The 24,884-nt window shown below is 41.8% G+C and overlaps 1 protein-coding gene across 4 annotated transcripts in view; it reads left to right on the top strand.

Annotated features, from left to right (window-relative positions):
• Positions 1-24,884, top strand: part of LOC307263711 (RNA-binding motif, single-stranded-interacting protein 3-like) — a gene marked incomplete at its 3' end in the record, with an annotated part of 279,795 nt that overhangs the window by 119,174 nt on the left and 135,737 nt on the right. For 3 of the 4 annotated variants that reach the window (XM_080044933.1, XM_080044936.1, XM_080044934.1), the window contains one exon: positions 4,881-5,038. In XM_080044933.1, the coding sequence (XP_079901059.1) occupies positions 4,881-5,038 (158 nt within the window). The remainder of the gene's footprint in view (positions 1-4,880; positions 5,039-24,884) is intronic. The other variant, XM_080044935.1, reaches the window with a different exon arrangement.

The raw sequence follows: 24,884 nt of genomic DNA, 5'->3' as shown, positions 1-24,884 counted from the left end.
TTTAAGAGTCTTTGCAGAGACTTTGCCAGCATGAATTAATGGAGGATGAGCTGAGAGGCTTTTTTTCTTCAATTGGAAGAGACTGCTTGTCATTTTTTGTGGCAGGTTTTTCTTGTGTGTGTGTGTGTGTGTGTGTGTGTGTGTGTGTGTGTGTGTGTGTGTGTGTGTGTGTGTGTGTGTGTGTGTGTGTGTGTGTGTGTGTGTGTGTGTGTGTGTGTGTGTGTGTGTGTGTGTGTGTGTGTGTGTGTGTGTGTGTGTGTGTGTGTGTGTGTGTGTGTGTGTGTGTGTGTGTGTGTGTGTGTGACTCGAGTGACTCATTTGGTCGCAAACACAAGCACGTGATGAACACACACACCCTCCTGCATGGTGACAGCTGATCCCTAGTAGTGGTGTCCAGGCCATGGGGGTTCGGGGCTGGGCTGGGCTGGGCTGGTTTACTGATATTGACAGCGTGGCCTTGCCTGGCCTCTAGCCAGTGTTGAGCTAGCTCTCGCTGACTGCCCCGGCCTCCTATAAATCAGGGCCAATTACCACGCTGCTGCACAGCCGCCTCTCCAGTCGCTGCCCTGCCCTGCAGAGAGTGCAGGGGAGAGGGAGAGAGAGAGGCGGGGAAAGCCACAGCCCTGCTTTCTCTCCAATTACTGCTATACAGCTTCCCTCTTCTCTGTGTTTGGCAAACATTGTGTACTCACATAATACGTTTCTGATAAAAAAAAATCCATTTTTAATTGACATATCCTCATATTAGTTGCACTCATTTGACTAAATGGCATATATCTCTAAATGGGAGATTCATTAGTGATATAAATGTCTATGAGGTAAACTGAGGGGCAAAGCGTTCATTTTAGGGGTCGAAAAACTCTCCTACTTCTTAAGTTAAATAAACTATTTTAAAACCTTCCTTGATGACCTGAAAAATGCATTGTCCCAAAGTTTTTAAACTGTTTCTTTTTTTGTGTGGACAGCAATTATTTGTAATACAAAAAGTTGCAACATATACACCTATACATAAGGCATAAAGATTTCATACAGTTGGAAGATGCTGTGCAGAGGAACAAACAATACAAACAGCTATTGTCAACCAAAAAAAAAGAAGGTGTTGTCCTTGTGTGGATATACAGTGCAGCACAATGTGCAGCCCTCAGCCTATATGTAACGTATGCTAGATTTATCATCCTCACTTAATACACTCATAAACATTTCCTGGCACGTCACGGAGGCTGTGAACCTCCCTCCCTGCACGGCTGGCTCGGTAAATTGGGCCTGTGTAAACCATTCTGCCCGTCTGAAATACAGTGCGGCAAATTGAAATCCCCAGTAAGCCTCTGTAGCGGCGTGTCACAGCTGTGTGGGGAGGAGAAGGAGGGAGGGAGGGAGAGAATGGAGTTTTTTTTTCTCATTTGCCACCTGGAGGTTTCTGAAGTGTCAGAACCAGCTATTCTGCTTGCACCCTCTCCTCTGTTACTCTCTTTAACTCCGTCGATCTTGCCTGTTTAAAAAATATATACAGTATATATTTTTCTTTGTGTGTGTCCCTCACTTTCCTTCAATCTTCCATTCCCTTTTTCTCCACGCCGGCTGAGGTACATTTTGTCAAGTGCTGTGTTCAATCCTCGTCTTTCTGACACATGAGGCCTGTATTTATTATATATTTGAGAAGCCGGCTGACAGGCTGAGGGTAAACAGCAGCCATGGAATAGCCCGGAAAGAGAAACAAGCTGGGTTATTAACCTCCAGCAGGGGGGCGACCGGAAGAAGCCCAGCCAGAATTTGATTTAAAGCTAAAAAGAAAGAAGGGGAACAATTTTGGTGTGTGTGTGTGTGTGAGTGTGTGTCTTTGTGTGTATCTTGGAGCAACAGCCAATGTGTGCGCTGCCCACTGCATGTGCGTGCATACAAAACACATGTAGAAACACAAGCATGAAAGGATTACAAAAGTGTGCTCTTTTGGCACTTCTTATCGTAGATATTCAAACTTTTAACAGCCGGCGTTCCTCTGAGAACTTTCGGCACCCATTCCATTCATCCACTCATCCCTGGGGGGTGGGGTGGGGGGGCTGCTTCCGGCCCTCTTCTCTTTTCCCCTTGGGTAACTTCTCTCCCTGCCTCCTGGCCCCAACACTGTAAGTAATGGGCTGGTTTTGACCCTCCATGCCTCATTGTGTAAGATTTCAGCTTCTGACCTTAAAAAATGAAAGCAAATCGATAGGGCGGGACACATGAATTCCAAAGCCCAGGATGCAAGCCAAGCCCGGAGCCCGGGGAGGGAGGAGTAGGAGGGAGGATGGCTCTGTGTGTATTACTGAAGGGCTTAAAAAACAAAGAACGAAAAGCCGAGGAAAGAGAGCGAGGCTTTCAATTAACCTTCAGGGCTGACAGCAACTCCTGTTTGTGCTGGTAAATTTGTACGTGTCACACAGTATGCTAAGTACTGTATGTATAATTTAAGCCTCGGTGGACTGGGGGGAAAAAATAAAAGCAAGAGGGGAGGGAGGGGGACCTAAGGTGAAAGCCTCAAAGTCGAGGTTTGAACTGCAGCTGTGCACATTCCACTGACTTTGAGTGGGAGAAAATAACTCCCATAGAGCACCCAGCAGATTAAGATTCTTCTATACTAGTGCAACAACATGAAAACGTGAGTGACCAGAGACTATTTCTGCTACTTTTTCTTCTTCTTTCATTCTAGTTTGTGCAACCAAGACCACCAAAGCAGGATGAGGAACAACTTGTCTAGGGCAGTTAATAAGTGCATTTTGTTCAAGTCTTTGGCCATTTGTCCATGCTGGGCGATCAAAGTTATAGACTTGACACTTGGACTTGGCTCAGAGAAGTCACAAAAATGTCACAAAAAGTACACCAAATACATTGAAGTCAAGTCATTCAAAAGTAAAAATGAATCTTAACTCTCAAGTTTTGACCCCGTTGAAATGTGTTGAATAATTTAGTTTACTTATTGGGATAAGCATTTGTATTTACACATTTTATACAAAGCTTTAGCAGCGATACAATGCAACATGTCAAACCTTTCAAATGGTCAGCATTCAGAGACCTATGAGACCTTCATCATTATATGATTTTCTGATGAAGACAAATGTGCAAATTTACACAGACTTGCCCTACAGGACTCTGGACTTGACTTTAGACTTGTCTTGAATCACTTGAGAATTCAGTTGTATCTGCCCCTAAGGAATTAAAAAAAACCTCTGGCGATGATGGACTGTACATAGCTGTGAAAGAAAAGGTGTTTCTGAGTCACGTGGTGTGTGTGCACAGACATATAGGTGTGTGTACAGTGCGTGTGCGACCGCAACAGCGAGCGGCTGCCCATCAGTTCCACTTAGCTCAGCGTGGTAATTGGCCGTCCATTGATGGACGTGGCTCCCTCTTCACGCTCCAGGGACCCCGGCTCTTTGTGTGAGGAGTGGGAGGCAACACGCTGGCATAGCACACACGCTTAAAATAGCGCATCAAATCAGCCATGCTTCGGCAGACCCTGCTAACGTGTGGGGCGGATTGGAGGACTAATGGTGTGTGTGTGCGTGTGTGTGTGTTCTTAAGGCATGGTAGGAGGTCTAGCGATTCTCTCTTGGGATAATATAACGGGTTAATGTGGTTAACTGAGGCTGGTGTTGGTATTTAGTCATGTCCCCCTCTCCCTGACAATTTTTTTTCTTTTTTTTGTTGTTTCATCCATCACTCACTTACTTTATTGCAGTGTGTATCATCTGTCTCTCTCTCTATCTTTCATCCTCATTCTCTCTGCTCTTGTGTTTCTCTTCCTCTCTCTCCCTCTCTCTCTCTCTTTCCGCTCATGCCCACAGGGCCCCGGCTCTCTCTTTCTGTCACCATGTGCAGTGTCCCTGCAATAGAGATATAAATGGGCTGTGAGCGGGGGGCCCTGACTCCCATACCATAAATCTACACTAACAGCACAACAGACACATGAGGAGAGCAGGGGAAGGGAAAGAGAGGGAGTAGAAGAAGAGAGACAATCACATATCTAATACATTATGAATACATCTTTGAAGAAAGAGATTGTATTGGGGAAAAAAAGGAAAGAAAATATGTTCATACTGAGATGCTTTTGAAATAGGCTGGAGAGGATTACTGCATCAAGCTATCACACCCGTGGAGGTGTACATTGTTTTACAGTGTGGTGGAATTGGTTTTAAGGGTATGAATAGTAAGCAGGAAGTTGGCATCATTTAAAACGGTGATAAGCTGCTGGATGTATTATGAACCCTAATTTTAAGAGAGTCCCCTTGGTGCAATGTTTACTTAAAATGAAAAATGCAGAAAAGTTGCACCCTTGACTCCAGTCACAAGTTCAGAAAAAGATCTGCATGCTGCTGACAAATAGTTTCAGATGCAATTTATTGCTAAAAACAGTACAAAGGTGTCAAAGGGATATTTAATATATTTTTAATATACTGGTACGTAGGGCTACAGAATTTGTCAAAACAGCCGAAGGGCGTTTTTGTTTTTGTACTGTTACATTATTATTATTCAAGACTGAGGTTAGATGTTTGTTTTTCCACATTGTATTCCCTAATATCTGCTTTGGAGTTGAAGGTTTTCATCTCTTACTAACCTTGGTCTCATCCTTGCTCAGTCTAGCAGCCGCCCTCAAATGTCTACTCTCATAATTGCAACGACATTGAACTGGCAGGGCCTCCAAAGATATTTCCCCTCCAAAGATCCCCTAGTCCCTCTCACGCTTTAGTCTGCCGTGTTTAAAATGTTATATATATTTTTTTTTTCACGCCTCACCTCTCTGTGTTTTATTTTTTATTTTTAACTCTTTCACTCGTCTGCCCGTATCTCAGTAATTAAACCTATCGTTAAATCTTCTCCTCTTTTCCTCCCTTCTTTTTTCCCAGCAGCCCTATGCTCCGCCCCCTCATCCCATGGCTCCTCCCAGCCCGAGCACCAACAGCTGCAGCCAGGGAGGGGCAGAGCAGCTGAGTAAGACCAACCTGTACATCAGGGGCCTGCCACCCGGGACCACTGACCAGGACCTCATCAAGCTCTGCCAACCGTGAGTACTGGGAGAGCAATTACCGTTAAATACACAAGTTCCTCTGTCACACTTTCCAGTGCCACTATGGGGTGTACTTGGCCATAATGTGCTCTATATAGCTGTATAGACTTGGCAGTACACAATCTCCAGTATGCCTCCGTATATATTTCTCATCCTCCCAGCTAATTATGGCACTATGTAGCATTCATAAATACCATTCACTTTAATGTATTTTAAGTGGAAGATTTCCACATTAATCTTTTCATACATGGAATGTTAATTTAAACGGTTGTCTTTATTTCCCCCTGTGTTGGAACGTCGAAATTGTACAAAATCATCATGGGTGACACATCCATTCAGAATCTATAGAGAGATACTTTTTGAAACAGTCATCTTTAAAAAGCTTTATTTCATGGATCTCAGCATCTTAAGTTGAAAATGATAAAGACGTTTCATGTGGAGGGGAACACTTTTATGTGCTTGTTCCATAGTACAAATAAATGGAACGGGGGGTTTGGGGGATTACCCTGACAATATCCTATTTCAGTGACTAACTGAATAAATAGCTTACAGACTGCAGATACCCAAGACATTTTGTGGGGAGGATGTTGTACTTAGATGAGAAGGAAATCTAATTTATGTTTGGAAACGTTGAATAATTTACTGTAGCTGTCATGAGCATCAAGACATCAAGTCAGCCCAAAACTGGCTTGTTTTCGCTCTCTGTCTGTAGCTCGGTAATCAGTCACTTACTTAACTTGACTGACAGCCAGTCTATACATTTTTCTTTTTTAGAACAAAAAATTCAATACAGCACACATGTGTATTCAAAAGACCTCATAGACACTTTCATACATAAGTGTATAATTGTAATCAAATTCTGTCAAATATATTAAAGGTAACAGGATGCTACATACTTAAACACATGTTTAGACCATTTAGATATCATTTTGGTGGATTTTCATTCTTACATGGACACAAATGACATAATAAAGCTCCTAAATGGCAAACTGATCGAACTAAAAATCTTGATTGACGAGAAGAAAAAGACAGGCATTGAATGGAATGGTACAATACCTTGCACACCCCATTAAACTGTTAGAGGCTGAGGGTATTTTAGGAACACACACAGAGGTTCTCATGAAGCTCTGCAAAATGTTCTTGATAGAGAAAACACACAGACCGGCCTGCACACAGCTCAATAAGGCTTAATAAGGCTTAGATTGGACCACCTCCCCCAGGAATCACAGACCAAGACCTCATCACGCCGTAACAAACAGTCACAAGGGGCTTTCTTTCTCTCTTCGTCTCTGTCTTTCTCAAACACATACACACACACTCACACAAAGACACAGACACACAAGTAGCTGTTTTCGGCTCCATTAAGCCCTTTCACTTCTGAAATGGTGAAGAGGGGGTCAAGATCATTAATGGAGACAGTCGAGCAGATTGTGAAATACAAGGCCATGAGCAAGTCTGGTTGCATAACCTTTTCTTGGCCATATTTCCAGATATGTCCTGGTCAAACACGGCCAATTATTCAATGATCCTCGGAGACGGGAACATGCTGTCCAGTATGTTTGGTAATGCTCCCGGTAGCTGTGTCATAAGTCATGCATTTATTCTTGATACTGACCCATCAAAATTCCATTAGCCTGAGAGGCGGCCCGATAAGATTTGAAAAAGCACTCAACATTTTGACATTGCGTATCTTGCGCTGAGCCTCTTGCATTCACCCAGTTGCATAGAGAGGTTCGACAGTTTCAATTTCATTCTTAATTCCATATGATCTTGAATATTCCGGGCGTAACTGTCGGAAGGGCAAACCATGTTGGGGGCTTATGTAAAGTGTCCCCAGCAGTGTGCATGTTTGTGACTGTTAGATTTGCATTCTAATATATAGATTTTCTCCTGTGTGTGTGTTATGGAAAGCCTCTGACTTTGTCTGTTAATACTTGGATCTGCCTTGCTGTCCTCTAGTGGCTGTCCTCTTGCTCAGCTGTTTCCAAAGCCTCTCTCGCTCTCTCTCTCTCTCTCTCTTTCCTTACATATCTCCCACTCTTCCCTATGTGTGTATCGCCTGCCTGAGAGCCCCCAAGGTTGCCCGAGGTGTGCTGTGCCAGTGAAAATCCAATGCCACTGAAACTTTAATTAGCCAGACCGTGTTTCAGTGGCAGGCGGGTGGCAGCATTCTAGAAAAGGTCATGCAACCGTTTCTGCAGTCAACAGCACCCTGGGTCCCCCTCAGGGTTCCACCCCCCCCCCCCCCAGATGCTCAGTCCCCCCCTTCCAGCACCCAACCTCATCCTCTTCCTGGCCCTCATCCAGATCACCTCTCTCGTATATGGGACTAAGGGGCAGTGTTAAACATAAATCCAAACTAAACGTGACACTGTATATTTAGAAAATGCAAACGTGGGCATTTAGGCTGCGTTCCAATACCCATACTTTATGCTATTTATGTAGTATGGTAGAAAAAAGATTTAGGATGTTCCATTTCTTGTGGTCCAATTTTAGAAGGGTTAGTCACATTGGGCTAGCTTGTACATTTTGCCTCACCATTTTCCTAGGCCAGTCTTATACTGTGAGTGAACATGTTGTGTTTTGGTGCACGTAGTCTTGCTCGGATCCTTGCGAGTCCTGGCAGTGAGACAAACCCAAGCTGGTTCTTGGGCCCGGGTGCGTTGTGTCACATTTGAAAGGCAGCTCTTGCCCGCCCTGCTTCACCACTATCTCAAAAGCAAACACACTGCCGCCAAACTGATGCATTCTTGACAACAAGCCATATCGAAGGCTGCTGATTGGAGGCTGTTGCACACCGCCTGAGAAATGCCAAAAAGAAAATGCTACGTACTGTGGTTGTAACCCCGGCCTTTTTGCATAATGCATTGGTTGATTGCCAAGATCCTGTCACATTTTCAACACACCCCTTCATCGAGGGCCTCCCGAGCTTTCAAAGTTAAATTTTTTTATTTAAAATTCAGAAAACACAGGCGTTAGACTGACTAGATTCAAACAAAATTACTCATATCCGTTTGGTAACGAATTTTTTTTATTTTGGACTTTCATTTACAGATGTCTACAGATGTAATGTCAGACTGGTTGAGCTGGCTGAACACCCCCAGCCTTACACACCATGGGAACCGAGCCTTAAATTAAGGGGCACACTAACATGCGGTTAACAACATGGAAATATGCGAATTATTTGAATTACCCAGGCCAAGATTTTCCTTGTGACCAGTCCCCTCCTTCGAAATCTCCCTGTGGTCACCGGGAGCGAAGAACGCCAAAGTTCTCACAGCGGTTGGGGGTTATATGCCGAGAAATGTTGAACGAGTAATTAGAATGGGTTTGGGTGGGTGCTTAATCTCTGTTTTATTCAGATGGCTGGTTGTCGGGGTTTTCTGCACCCATCAGCCTGATCTATGGGCGTAGAGAAGAGGCCAAATGAGTGCAGTGGGGATTTGTTGGCCCAACACCCAGATAGTGAGAGGCTTTCCTGCTTACTTGGCTGGCTGTATGAGTGGAAAGATGGATAGATGAAGGGATGGATTGAACAGCCGTTACTGTGGGAAAAATTCCTTGGCCTAACCAGCCAGGTTGAGGCACTGGGCCAAACCCCTAAGCCCGACACCAACCCCTATCCAACCCCAAGGTGCATCCAGCATATCCAACACAGCCTCCAAAACCTTTTTTAAGACCGACTTTATAACTACATTTACCGGGCCAGCTATTAGGCAGCACCCACATTTTTCTTGTTCTCAATCCACCACCCAGGAGAGGCATATAGAGAAGGATAGAAGCAGGTTGTTGGACTGAAGGTTCAAAGAAAGAACGAGAGGGATTCATTTTCTTTCTTTTTTTCAAGGGGCCCACACCTGGAATAACAGGGGCCGAAGCAGTTCACATTTTTCTCTTGCCAGCAGCCCCAGATCCATAACTCAAACTGCCAAGAAAGCAAAGGACCGTAGAGGTCTCCAAACCCCCCAACTCCTCAATCCTCCTCTTCTTACTCCTCACCTACACCACCTTCTCATCGGCTTCCTTCCTTCCTTCTCCTTCTGGTTGTTCCTCACCCAATTTCAGTCATGGCTGAGCCTCAGCTGCGCCTTCAGTCGCACTGATTTTGGTGGCACAGCCCGATCAAACATACAAAGCGAGCCAAATCAAGAGCTAATCACCACCAATTGTCCAAATAACCTTTCCCGTGTGTGCTGAGGGAAGGGTGGAGGGGGAAGCTGGAGAATGAGAGGAGAGGAGAGAGCCATACGTTATGCTAATTAGATGAGCTAAGGGTGGACGATAAGGGAGGGGTGACCCTGGGACCACCTGTTTTTATGGAGCAGAGATTCGGGCACTCAGCAGCGCCACATTATCCCTAATGACTCTCTGAGGTCCAGTGTTGACATTAGCTGCCTACCTATCAGAGTCGGGCCTGTCCTGTAGTGGCTCTGTTTCAGAAAACTGACAGAGGAGAAGTTTGAGCAAAGGCGCTCTGGTCCAGCATCAAAAGTCCCAAGCTTCCCTTCACCAGTGGAGCAAGACGGATACATCGGAGCTATCTTCCTATGTTAACTCATCACAAACATGAACAATCCTCGATTGGTGGTTTTTATTCAAGCTGTATTTTTAAGGTTTTTCCAGCTGAATCTTATGCATCTCTTTTGCTTAATATGTCTATGTCCCTCTCTATCTGGAACCCCTCCCTCCCTAACACACCCAACTCTAGTCAACCGTGCTTGGGTCAAGTTGTGCGTCACTCAACACATCAATAGATAGTGTTGCTTAACCTCTGAAAAGAAGCAAGATAGCCCACAGGAATGCCCAAACTAAACTACTCCTACAGCTACAGCTTCACGCTGAGTAGAAGCATCTGCTATTCCTGGAACTAAAACCCTCCATAGCCACTTTTTCTATGCAAGAGCGTTTCTTGCCCTCTGTATCTCTTTCTGTTTTACTCTCTTCTCTCCATGTTATCCTCTCTTGCGCTCTCTCTCTCATCTCTTGATCGTGTTAATCTCTCCACTTACCTGTATCGGCCGAAGTGACATAGTCATTTCATTGGCCGGGCCAAATGAACTGAAACGCTACGCCTATTTTTCCTTCCCCTAAACATTGATTTTAGAGCGAGGGTGAGCGGAGAAGCTGATTTGGCCTTAGGCTGTTTTTTTGAATTATTTATCCCCCATTACTGTATACATGGCACATGGACAGTTTGCCTATTAAGAGGCTGGAAAAAGCTCCTCTTCCACTCCTCCGATGAAGTTGACTCTGTTTACTGTTAATGCTCGAATAATTATTTTCTCAAATAGCATTTTAATTCAATCACTTGACAATTTAGTATGAATTTAGGGCTTATATTTGCACAAAAAAACACATGTGGGTACATGGAATACTTTGCTGCATTTAACCTCAGATGCCTCCAAAAAGTAATAGCATGACAAAAAACCATAGCAACCAATCCAGTCGTCGCTTTAACTGGCAGATCTGTGCAAAGGTCTTTTGTGCCTCCCCCCCACTGTGCGCCTGCATTTTATCTCTACTCTAGCCGTAGAGCGGACGCCTGTTTTTAAGCTCCAACAGAAGCGACAGCACAGTTCTCTCTGATGCAACAAGACTGATTGACGTTAGGGACAAAAACCTGAGATCTCTGAACCCTTCCGGCTTTTAAAACTTTCTATCATTCCCCTCCTTCCTCTCCTCCCATTTTCTCCCCATTTCCCTCTACTGACTTCCCCTTTCATTCAAGGCAGTATCCAGAAAGCCAGAGCAGCAGCAGCAGCACAGATGAGATGTGTTCATCTGTGCGTGTCAGACAGCAGTGCATGGCATGTGGCTTTGACAGGTTGGACGCTTCCAAACAAACAGGGGCTATTCTGCAAGGCTGGCTCTGAGGAAGACTAGTGTGTGTGTGTGCTGAAGAAAGAGAAGCATTGTAACTAGCTACGCTCAGAATTACCAGCTATGCCTCCAGCTGTTATTGACTGCCACTCTTGCTTAATACACACACACACACTACCAGTCTGTAGTTAACTTAAACTAAGTCTGACCTTGAAGCTCGTTTTTAGCATTGTTTCCCCATGGGGAACATCTTTCCTGTTCTCAACTTTCTCTACCTGCACATTCTAAAATCCAATGTCCCTTATGCCTGGGCTTATTCAGGAGCAAATGCTGTCACTCATACTTCAAATAATCTATTTTAATCACATTTCAAGTATAGGAGTGACAATATTACACAAAAACATCAAACAACACATCCTCATTGTTGGCACAGAAATCCAATTTTTTTCTCCAGGACGGAGCGCCTATTCACATCCCCCTGGAGGTGATTTTGGGATAGAGCTGTTAATAGAATAGTTTGATGCTTTTTGGAAATATGTGTTTTTGCTCTCTTGCCAAGAGTTAGGAGAGAATGTTGTCAAATAAGAAGCTACAGCCAGCAGCGGCTTCGAACTAGACACAAGGAGAAATTCTAAAATGGTCTGCTTACTAGCCACATCCATGTGCGCTGTGCAAATCACTCAATAATATATTATCTTCTGTTTAATCTGAACACATTTTTATTTTTTTCAAAATGACAAGTTGAAGTTTAATGGAGGGACTTTTTCTAGGCTGAGCACCAGATTTCTTGGAGTGTTGTTGTCACTGTGAGAGTGTGATTGTCAGGCAACCAGCGGAGACTCCAAGAAATCACTGCTCTTGGCTCAAAAAGAATTCCAACACGTAACCCCCATAAAACTGCAACTTGACGCTTTTGCACTTTTACATTCTTTTTTTACTCTAGCACATGTGAAACAAAAATGTTGAATATGCAATCATAAGGTTGCTGCCGTGTGCTCAAACTTTACCCCACACTGGTCAAAACTGGTTGCATTTCACAGTATATATACACATTCACAAAACTATTTAAACATTTCAAGTAGAAACTTATTCATATCCATATCAAATGTAAATCAGTCTGGATTTGTTGATCCCCCAAAGGTGGATGAACTCCATGTACTTGCTTGGTAAAATTGCCTTGAAAACAAACATATCTTTTGTTGTTATGTGTGCATACGCATTTCATCACAATACAGCATTTGAAAACTGTTTCAACAGTCTTGGACAACATACAAAATAAATGTTTGTTTGGAGCAGTGCTGGCTTTATACCAGAGTTTCATTGGCATGTACTCATGTTATTTTGACCAGTATTCTCTGGTTGATTTTTATCAAAACTGTGAAGACAGTGCTGACAGAGTCTCTGTGGTGCATATACGTACTACGTTTCCATAGTTTGTCTTTCCATTTTCAGATACAGGTTTTTTTCTTTTTTGCTCTTTACTATACTTTTGGTTAAAATGTTTTGTTTTGGGTTGATTTAACAATAATTTACAATAAAAACTAGCAATTGGTTATTCATGAGAACATTGCACACCGAGACATTAATGCATGAGATTCAAAGGAGTTTCAAATGGACCAGAATAGAAGATTGATCCAGCCTCATACAAAGTGACACACAGTAAATTGCGGGATCAATTTACCTGATGGAGACTCTATTACTCTCTGAATTTTAAACATTCCCTTTATTGAAAATCCCTTAATGCGAAGATGAATTATTTTAAATTCAAATGTATCCCTCCAACTTCAAACTGTGGAGCCTTGCTTAAACTTTTAAATCACTTTCCTTTCCTCTTATAAATGGTCTGTCAGAAGCCTGGTGGCCATATTGCTGCTTGAAGCTATAATCTATTTCTATTATGTAGGGAGGTGGTAAAGTTTGAATGGGTTCTAATCAACTTGTCATCCATTTCACACTTGCCAGATGAAATGATTGTTCATGAAAAGAAATCACATCAGTTGGGAAATTAGGAAAAATTAAAATCAGGATAAGTTGATAACTAATGACCACAGAGAGTTTCACCACCGTAACTGACGGTTGCATTTACACAATTACCTCATTTCTGTAGAAAAACTATGGACTTCTAGCTGCATTTTGAAAATTGTATTTCTTCGTCTACAAGATTATTTTCACTATACTGTGATGCCCAAATGCATTGTGTTGCTGAATTCTAGACCCATTATGATACACTTTCCCGTAGAAATACTAAAGAAACCCCTCCTAATGTTTCCCACTTTAAGAGGCCTTAAAAGGTTTAGAACTAAACATTTACCACAAACTTGGCAAGGAAAACTGGGGGAATCCCAGCACCTAAATTGCTATTCTGCCACGATAAATTATGAAGAGCTAAAGCCAAAAAAGGAACCATCCAATCTATTGAAGCTTTTTGATTTATAGCTGCTCATCCTTGCCAACACAGTGTTTTGATATTTATATTGTGTAATGCACCATTAGACACTGCTATCCCTAAACCAAAGTATGGGATACTTTATCATAGCAGCAAAGATCCACTCTATTTTGTCATTTAATTCAGACAGCCTGTAGCTTCGAACATACAAACATGTTGTGCTTAAGGTAAAAAGGGAGAGGGGTTGAGGCTTGACTTTGGACTCACTTTGCTAAAATATATGTCATAGTCTTTGTGCCGTTGCATGCTGGGATATAGATAAGGCCATTACCACCAAACTGTCAGCTCAGAGGCTCAGAGGTCATGAAAAGAAGTCACTGATATCAACTCAGAGCTGTTGGACTGAACAGCTGCTCTGCTGCCTGTCAGGTGTCCATCATTATAGTTTAGCCAATATTTGTTTATTTCTCTTGCATTCATCTCTCTTTACCGTCTCTTTTTCAATTTATTCTACTAATCCTTTATTTTTCACTTCCCACTGTCATCCCATATTTCCTGGAATATCACTTGTAAGTGCCAAGTTGTCTTTCGATCATTTTACAGTACAAACAGTATATCAATCCGCTACCTACTGGATTATGGAATGCCTTGTTCAACTTTGAACTACCCAAAAGCATATTCACTTCCCAATGTTGATCAATACAGTTGTTAATATGCTGTGAAAAGGATAAAGATTTGAAATTGTGAGAGAGGTTTGTTAACTGCTAAAATACATTCAGTAATTTCAGTTTTGCAGCCGTACGTCCCACTGCTGTTGCGTCTTTCGCTTTCACTCAGCACATTTAAAAAAGAAGGAAAAGCATATGAAGATATATTTTGCAAAAGCAAATGTTTAGTAAGTTGGTCCAAAAAGATGCCCAGTGGACATTGGGTCTGACCTCTGTTTGTGCCACAAATAGATGGTTGAGCTGTGGGACACGTTGGCTACTATGAGATACGGGGACGAAAGTCAAGGGCAGCTGCCACACACTGCACTCAAACACACACACACACACACACACACACACACACACACACACACACACACACACACACACACAAACACACACACACATATTGTACATAAACAGTATATACGTATGCACTCGTGCAACATTTACATGCACAACATACTCTTTCTTTGTGATTATTTTCTTACTCCATCCACTGTTTGAGTGTGTGTATATGCTGTTTGTCTGAGATTTTGTAATTTCCATCTGTCATATATCTTTATATTTTGCTCTTCCTTACATCCCGTGCCTCCTTTCATATCTTTGATGTGAAAAGCATAAAGAAGTCATGTTTCTTTTCCATAATTTTTTTTCTTCTGCTCCATCCTCTCTCTGTGTCTACTACAGTGACACCTGTCTCTGGCATCTGCATCAAAGGCTTACAAACTAGAATAGCTGGAACTTTCACTATATGTGCAAACACTTTTACTGATGACTGGAGTAAACCGAGTATTTGTTCTTCCTTGAATGATTGATTGCTTTCAAGTGGCTAGAAAACATTGGTGACTATTCCAAAGTTTAAAAAGTAAAAAGAGTGTATATGTTTATAAATATATCATTTGCGAAGGTTCTCACTACCTGAACTGTTAGAAATACAAGTTTTAAATGAAGTCCTTTGCTACTGAGAAGGGCATAACCTTTGCACTTGATTTCTTATGAAACAACACACTTAAGCCTATGCAACCCCTCACAATAATATTTGCTGCACAGAGCACAAAGTAGATCCTAATGGTGTGTGTATGCTGCACCTGCTCCCTCGTGAGTAGAACTCTTAGCACGGCACCTTTTTAAAAAACTACAGCATCTACATTCTGCTAATTATCATGTGTTAGGGCCGACAAGAGGTGATACATTGAAGTTATTGTTCTCCATAGTGTGCTTTTTGCACCTGCTTGCCCCCCCCCCCCCACACACACACACACCCACCCCCCTGCACAGGTGCTCCAAAGGTGCTGAACAGGCCTGAAGCACAGTTTTCTGCTTTGATAGAAATCCGACTCTCAGCTCAACACTAAAGCAAATCCCCTTTTTCTTTTTCTTTTTCTTCTTCTTTTCTCTATTCTTCCTTTAATTTAATACAAGATTGGGACCACATTACAACATTTTTTACATATAGTATATTTAAGTCTAGATCTGAAGGCACAGATGGACAGTCATATGCAGATACAGTAACACTGCTTGCACACAGGCATAGAAAACTGTCACGCCATATTAAGCTTATTCCCAAAGACCTTTGGAGAGTACAGATGGTAGAAGCGGTCTTAGATCTTAGTTCAGGTCTTATCCACCTCCTTTTCACGACATTTCTGTTTTGTTTTATGACGCACACCAACACACACACACACACACACACACACACACACACACACACACACACACACACACACACACACACACACACACACACACACACACACACACACACACACACACATACACACACACACATACATAGAGTCAGTCTGAGGGCAAGGTCTCAGCACAACACTTGGGTGGTCCGTCCGGCTCTTCCTGTGTACCAGCAAACACCACTGTGACGTGCTCTGGTTCTGGCCAGCTCTCTCTCTCTCTCTGCCCACGCACACAGCAAAGAGCCACTTCTCTCTCCCCCTAGCTCGATGAGGGAAACAGAATATGCCTGGATCGTTTTCATCCAGGCAAGAGAGCGAGAAAAGAAGGAAATACAAGAAAGCGCTGGGATGTCACTCGTGTAGCGTGCAGCTGCCCTCTTAAAATTTTTTTTTAAAACGTAGCGGAGCTTTCGACTCTGCTTCAATTTTATCGCATTTCCTTGCCCAGACAGCTGTCAGGCGAATGACATGTTTTACATCCACCGCAATTTGTGCATTTTCATCAGCCTAAAATAGCTCATAAAGCCTGCTATTTTTTTCCCTTTTTTTTATAGGCAGCTTCATTTCTGGCGTTTTCTTTTTTTCTAAAGGGTTGATCCGATATTGCATCAGAATGATTGCCATGGGATTCCTATTAGGAGGGAGGAGGAGGAAGTGAGCAACAAAAAGGAGAGAAAGGAAGGATACAGTAAAAGGAAAAGGAAATGGAGAGGATGGTAAAGAGACGTTAAGAGAGAGAGAGAGAGAGAGATTTGTGTGGAGGAGGGAGGGGCAGAGGGGGCCGGCGGAGTCAAAGATAAGAGGCCGCGAGAGTGATTGAAATAGGATTAGTGGAGACAGGCTCTGCATCCCGGCCACAGCATCACCAGTGTTAAACCTGCACTTCACAGGGACTGCCTCTGTCACATCAAAGCCTCCCCAGGCCTGCCTGGCAGAAAGGCGAAGGAGCAGGGTCGACCACCGCCACACACACTCACACACACACACACACACACACACACACACACACACACACACACACACACACACACACAATCGCCACAAACAAGAACATGCTGATCACATTCACCAATCCGTCTCCAATATGTCTCCATTATGGGCCCAAAGCTGGCTTCCTCCACCTCGGCCGTTTCATCTCCCTTGCAGTGTCTTTTGTGCTGTGTATTTGGACAGCGGAGAGAGGGATGCATTGATGAGCCATCTTTAACATTTAATGAGGCAAGCAGTGATGAGTTGGCATTGGAACGCTACTGTCTCCCGCTTCCCCAGAGTCCAAACAAAAAGTTTTAATGAGAACTTTCCCCCAATTTCTGCCAAAAGCACAGAGCTTTTTAACTGCTTCCCAGAGTGAAGGCATACAACAACAACAAAAAGAAGTCATATTTTCTTTTACATAATTTCTGACGCAGGGCAGTCACCTGTGTGCAAATAAATAAATAAGCATACAGGAGTCAACATTCTAGCTAGTTCACTGGCTTGAATATAGCTGGGCGATAAATCAATATTGTGATACAAGATTCAATACATCTCTAATTTGGTTACTTACATCTTCAATATTGGGTATTGTCTAAGTGTTCAAGACCTGCTTTGTAGTTAAGTTATTATTTTATTTGTATTTTTTTGGTTGTCATGTTGTCATCTTGCAAAATGGTTGCTATTGTTCTATCAAGATATTAATTTAGAAATGTGTTTATTTTTCAGTTTGTCAGTATTAACCAGTTCTAAATCCTGTAATGACATGTTTCATGATCAACATTATACCCATAATGTAAGTTCTTATTTGTTAGTTCCTCTCTACTTGTTTTTCTGGACAAACACTGAGATAGTGCAGTTTGCTACCATAGCACTGCATGTCCTCTAATCAGATGAACATTCACTGTGTTCCATGTTGCTCTTTTGTACCGATGCTTAAGAGCGTCTCTCTCAGTTTGACCAAACAGCCCCATTCTGTTGCAGTAGATTATGGATCCCTATAGCTAAAATGGCCTGTTTATCTGGAGAAGAGAGACAATCCACTGATGAGTGAGTGCTGTCTCTGTGTGTGTGTGTGTGTGTGTGTGTGTGTGTAGTTTTCCTCTTGGAGCTCATCAGTTCATATCCACCACCCACCCCACCGCAGCATGCAGTAAATAGAGTCTCCGCCACTCGTTGAGCAACCCAGTCTCACAGTGAAATGTAAAATAGGTACATTGGTCCACAGCGCAAAATGTAGAGATTTCACAATACAGGCCTTGAAATTGTGAATTACCTACATTTGTTCCCCCTATTCATTTCTAATGGCCAGCGTACATGTCACGTGACTTTCAAATCCTCCCGGCCGAAACGAAACCCAAGCTGTGACCGCCATTGCCCCAGCTTTTATTCTGCAGATTTTTAAGATGTATACGCTATTAAATGGGTTTTTGATAACATTGTTAGTGAGAAATGTGTGTCTTACTCTCACAATCTTCACTCAGTGAATGTATACGATGTAGTTTGATGGTTATCACGAATATTATTCTGGACATCGCCAAGAAAATGTAGAAATACAACATTTATACTGGTTGCTATGCTGTTGCTATGACGCTCCTGGCGCTGCCTCAAACCGGAAACAGGAAGCGTTTGAATTATTATTATTTCTTTGCTGTAAATGCTTAATTTGTTGTTCTCTCATTTAAAAAACACATGTTTATTACAGAGGCAGGATGACGTCTACAGAGTCGCCTGCTAACAGCTCCCGTGACAGTTATGAACGTTTTATATTTTCGTTGTCACGAGGAAAGCCAATCAAGAGAGCAGAGCTCAGTCATCCTCCACGGTCAGACAGGAAGTGAAGCGATAAATTACAAAGTAAAATCAGTTTGACACTTCCGGTTTCACCATATGTAATGAATTTAGCTTTCTTGATATGTCATTTAGAGCGATCTGATGATTCTGATCACTCGATATTGCGGACTTTACAGTTAAAATAGCAGGAGAGATCACTTTGCTTGCTTTTTAACCTCTGCATAATCTTGTGGATTAAATTACTTTTTATTTTATTCATTATTTTACATGAAATTACCTTTGAGGGATATCCTTGACACCTATTTTTTTTCTCACCTGCACACTTTGTTACCTTTTACCTTTTACGTTGTATCTTATTTTCTATTGTCTATATCTTTTTAGTTTTTTTATTGTGCAAATAAATTAAATCAAATCAAAAGCATTTCACCGGAAACAGGAAGCGTTTTGATGACTTTCGTTTTTTATTTTTATTTTATTCTTTGCTGTAAAAGCTTAATGTAACTGCTAAATTGTGTTCTCTAATTTTTAAAAAACATGTTTATTTAAGAGCAGGGATTACGTCTCCAGAGTTGCCCGCTTACACCTCCTTTTTTTATCTCGCAAATAAATTAAATCAAACTTACATTCATCATAAAGAGAGAGAAGAGAAGAAATATATATCATGATTTACTCTCTTCATTGCATTTCCTTTAGACGGACATGCCCTTGAGTGGTGGTGTCTTCTACTTATAGAGCGTTTTAAAATAGAAGGGTATGAAACCTGCAAAATATATGTATATTATTTAAAATAGCAAGTGCTAACAAAAAGCACTTTCCTTGCTTTTTAACCTCTGTATAATTTTTATTTTATTCATTATTTGACATTAAATTACCTTTGAGGTGAGATATCCTTCACCCATTTTTTTTCTCACCTGCACAAGTTACCTTTTACCTTTTACTTTATATCTTATTTTTCTGTGGCCTATTTTTTTATTGTGCAAATAAATTAAATCAAATAATAAGCATGATGGTGAATTGTAGGTGTGTTTAAATGTAGTGTCGTAGAATCTTTACACTGACAACATTAAGACCTTTCCAGCGATGTATTCAGTTGGTGTTCTTATGGCAAGGTTTTGATCTTCTGGGCCCTATTTCAGGTAGCTGGTTTTACATACTCTGAGTTTAATCCTGCGCTCTGAGTTGGTCAACTCAGAGCGCAGGGTTGATGAGTAACTCTGGGTTTTCGGTTACAGAACAGTGGATCAGCGTTGGGTCAATCAACTCTGAGCGTGTTCACTCTAGGTGGAGCGTGTGCATAAAAGCCATCGTCAATGGATCGCTGATAACATGATTCACCATGGAAACAGAAGAAACAAATGCGTGATCCTCCCACTTCTCCACTTCTCACTCCCACTGGAGTTAGAAATATTAACGAATGAGTTTATGGTAGCCTATGGAGAAGAATTAACGGGGATATTGTCACATAACTCTGATCTAATCTCCTCGGCAATTCAGAAAAAAACAGAGCAATCATTTCGCTTCCGTATGAGAAGCCATAGTCTATTTTAAAAAGTTACGCATATCAGCAGTAAAGTAATAAAGCTGGCGCGGCACAGCATTTCTGACAGTGTTTTATATTCGCTGTATAATATGTTGGGAAGCTATAGCCTAATAGCCCACTGTGCAGTAAACAGACTGTCGCTTCTTTAAAATGGGGAGTGAAAGACAATCAAGTCCAGTTAAAAACAATACAAATAGGTTTATTAATCTGAATGTAGAGCATGTCACGATGTGTAAGGTGGCCGCCTATATGAACGGACTGAGAACAAGGCTACTGATCAGATAAATGATCGGTCAAACGTAAAATCATCAGGAAATGATAAAAACATCCCGATGGAGATTTCTATGGAGTGATTTTGCTTCAAACTGTACAGGGACGCGTGTGACAGTGACACTCTTTCTTCAGTCGGAGCTGCAGCGTAAAGTGAAAACAAACTCAGGGTAGGTCTAACCACCTATCCAGCAGGTTAGACCCACGGCGTATGTTGCCGCAGTAACTGACTCTCGGTTGCGCTGAACCTGCTACCTGAAACGGAAAACCCTGAGTTTCCACTAACTCAGAGCGAACAAACTCTGGGTTGACTCAAAACCAGCTACCTGAAATAGGCCCCTGATCACTTTTAAAGCCCAATAATGAAAATGAAGCTTTTTGTTTGCTCATTTGTTTTCTTTTGGAAATAATAATCCAAAGGATGTCACTTTCAGAGATTATAATGCAGAACGCTATGCATAATCTAAAATACAGGCCTAAATCAAATATACCTGCATAGATGGATGGATGGATTTGTAGATGGATAATGTAGGCCTACTTTATTTATTGCCATAGGGAAATTGTAGCATTGAAGCAGCAGTTATTGTGGATTGTATTGCAGTTGGCAGGAATGACTTTCTGTAGTGCAGTTGAATAGCTGAAGGAGCAGTGCTGTCCATTATCTTCAGCAGCTTGTGAATTATCATTCTCTCCACAACCAACTATGGGCCCAAATAGGTAATGATGATTTGCTCATGAAGTACAGTCTGCTCTGTCCCTCCATGCACAACCCCCATGTTACATTTGCAGTCTGTTGTAGAAGTAAATGCAGGTCTCTGTAGCCCTCCACCATCTCATCCTCTTCCCCCAGGATTCGAGTAGCCAGGCATCCTATTGTTTTCGGCCTAGTGCTCCATTTCATCCAAAAATCCACAACCATCTCGATCATCTTCCTCCCACAACATGCATGGCACAAAACTGTGCCATGCATGGTGCATGCCATGCATGCACCACCCTCAACTGCTGAATATTCTGAATATCTCATTAAAATAGGCCTATGAAGAGAGTGCAGGGATTAAATGAGGGGCATGCAATGAAACATTTCTTAACAGTCTTTAGTCAATTTGGCCATGCTTTCTCTCTCTCTCTCACTCACACTCACTCACTCACTCACTCACTCACTCACTGTTAACATAGTCTTCAGTCTGATTGACCATGCTCTCTCTCTCTCTCTCTCTCTCTCTCTCTCTCTCTCTCTCTCTCTCTCTCTCTCTCTCTCTCTCTCTCTCTCTCTCTCTCTCTCTCTCTCTCTCTCTCTCTCTATCACTCAAACACACACACACACACACACACACACACACACACACACACACACACACACACACACACACACACACACACACAGTAGGGCTTTAGTGGATGATTTGGTTCAATAGGCCTATTAACTGATATAATATATGTTTTTAATATATTTTATTTCATAATAAATATAATCAGCCACATGAAATTACATTAAAATCAATATCAGGCTATAAAACAAACATAGTGGCCTTTTGATTCAGCTTGGTGCAGACATGAAAATGGAATGCGCCCATTCAGATGACGTCACAAGCTGAAATAATGCGGCCCATCACCGGCGGACAGCTCGGAACTCTTTATATGTCCATGCCATGAACTCATAGGCATCGCTTCCATGCTTCATGGGAGCTGCTCGTGAAAAAAAAAACGTTCCTAACTGTCACGGGAGGTGTAAGCGGGCAACTCTGGAGACGTAATCCCTGCTCTTAAATAAACATGTTTTTTAAAAATTAGAGAACACAATTTAGCAGTTACATTAAGCTTTTACAGCAAAGAATAAAATAAAAATAAAAAACGAAAGTCATCAAAACGCTTCCTGTTTCCGGTGAAATGCTTTTGATTTGATTTAATTTATTTGCACAATAAAAAAACTAAAAAGATATAGACAATAGAAAATAAGATACAACGTAAAAGGTAAAAGGTAACAAAGTGTGCAGGTGAGAAAAAAAATAGGTGTCAAGGATATCCCTCAAAGGTAATTTCATGTAAAATAATGAATAAAATAAAAAGTAATTTAATCCACAAGATTATGCAGAGGTTAAAAAGCAAGCAAAGTGATCTCTCCTGCTATTTTAACTGTAAAGTCCGCAATATCGAGTGATCAGAATCATCAGATCGCTCTAAATGACATATCAAGAAAGCTAAATTCATTACATATGGTGAAACCGGAAGTGTCAAACTTATTTTACTTTGTAATTTATCGCTTCACTTCCTGTCTGACCGTGGAGGATGACTGAGCTCTGCTCTCTTGATTGGCTTTCCTCGTGACAACGAAAATATAAAACGTTCATAACTGTCACGGGAGCTGTTAGCAGGCGACTCTGTAGACGTCATCCCTCCTCTGTAATAAACATGTGTTTTTTAAATGAGAGAACAACAAATCAAGCATTTACAGCAAAGAAATAATAATAATTCAAACGCTTCCTGTTTCCGGTTTGAGGCAGCACCAGGAGCGTCATAGCAACAGCATAGCAACCAGTATATCGACCTGAAAGAAATGTTGTATTTCTACATTTTCTTGGCGATGTCCAGAATAATATTCGTGATAACCATCAAACTACATCGTATACATTCACTGAGTGAAGATTGTGAGAGTAAGACACACATTTCTCACTAACAATGTTATCAAAAACCCATTTAATAGCGTATACATCTTAAAAATCTGCAGAATAAAAGCTGGGGCAATGGCGGTCACAGCTTGGGTTTCGTTTCGGCCGGGAGGATTTACCTATTTGCAGACCCATGGAGAAAACGGACCTCCACTACACCGGAAGCAAGATGGGGCCACGCCCCAAACTCATTTCATTCAGTTTGTTTTCACTTTACGCTGCAGCTCCGACTGAAGAAAGAGTGTCACTGCAACAACGCGACCCTGTACAGTTTAAAGCAAAATCACTCCATAGAAATCTCCATTTTTATAATTTCCTGATGATGTTACGTTTAATCGATCATTTGTCTGTGTACATTCAGTACACTCTCAGTTTCTCCCGGCGAAAATGAAATCCAAGCTGTGGCCGCCATTGCTACAGTTTTTAATTCAGGTTTTTAAAAGATTTATAAGTTATTAATTGGGTTTTTGATAACATTGTTGGTGAGAAATGTGTGTCATACTTTCACAATCTTCACTCAGTGAATGTGTACGATTTAGTTTGATGGTTATCACGAGTATTATTCTGGACATCGCAAGGTTTGTTTATCTTTGATCAGCTGCTTGAACAACGTGCATTTGTTGATAGCAGAGATTGCACTGATTGTGAATTAAACAGACGGATTTCAGAAGATGTACACAAAGCTTCGTTGCTTCATTCATCTTCTACCTCAACATCTACTTTTTAACACCGTCCTGGCCACTTGGGACCCTTAACAAACGGACGTATTTTACTGTGTACTAGCACCATAACCGGTGGAAACCGTGTATTATTATTCACCGCTAGGTGAACTCCGGCAGTAAAACAAAAAGAAGAAAACAAATTCAGAGTAGGTTACAATTCTGACCAATGAAATCCACTTCCGGTGGAGCTCCACTTTCCCCATGCGTCTGCAAATAGGTGCCTCTCGGAGGATTTGAAAGTCACGTGACATGTACGCTGGCCATTAGAAATGAATAGGGGGAACAAATGTAGGTAATTCACAATTTCAAGGCCTGTATTGTGAAATCTCTACATTTTGCGCTGTGGACCAATGTACCTATTTTACATTTCACTGTGAGACTGGGTTGAAATGGCACAATTATCCCCTGCTGGTGAAATATGGGCTGGGATGCACCACTGCTTCTTCCCTACAGAATGTCTGTGTGTGTGTGTGTGTGTGTGTGTGTGTGTGTGTGTGTGTGTGTGTGTGTGTGTGTAGCTGTGTTTCCTCTTCTCATTCATTGTGATGTGTGTTCAACAACACATAGGGAATTGTTCTCACTTACGTATTTATGCACAGAAACCTATGCATCACGTACTGTACAAGTGTAATTTTACAAGCGAGGGGCGCGGCGGCACACACGCTCACACAAGACTGTGCACACATGCAGATTGGCAAACAAACACACACACACAGACACACATTGTTGCTACAGTGTTTGTCACCCTGCACAAAATGCAGCATGTTTCAGTTTTAGCTGAGACAAGCACATAGAATAACTCACTGTCAGTCAGTCAGTAAGGTCAGTCTTTCGATCCCTAAATATTCAGAGCAACCCACTGTGCATACAGAATGGTGGGATGAAAATATTTAAGCCCTTTTGGTTTTGCAGGGAGAGAGCATAGCAGACCTTTGTGGCCTATTGCAGCTTTTCTGTTGGGTTCCGCACAGCCAAATACTACATCCTCAACAACTTACAACATTTTATAATAGCTAACATTAGTGAGAGAACCCAAGAACCTTACACACTGTTGATCGCTTATACTCACTGAATTTTGTATCATTTTGGTCCAAGATATTTATTAGGCAAAAATGTTAATATAAACCGCTAGAAAAAACACCAAGCAGAGGTCATCATGAGCACCAGATCCCTAAAACTCAGTAAAAAAAAATCTTTACAGAGATAAAATGCATGTGTACACATGATCAAATAAAGGTCTTTATCAAATACAAGAAAATATGCTATAAAAAT

This window comes from Ammodytes marinus, assembly GCF_949987685.1.
Source record: "Ammodytes marinus genome assembly, chromosome: 17".
Classification (NCBI taxonomy): Eukaryota; Metazoa; Chordata; class Actinopteri; order Uranoscopiformes; family Ammodytidae; genus Ammodytes; species Ammodytes marinus.
Note: the sequence above shows the minus strand (reverse complement) of the source record. Positions and strands in the feature narration are given on the sequence as shown.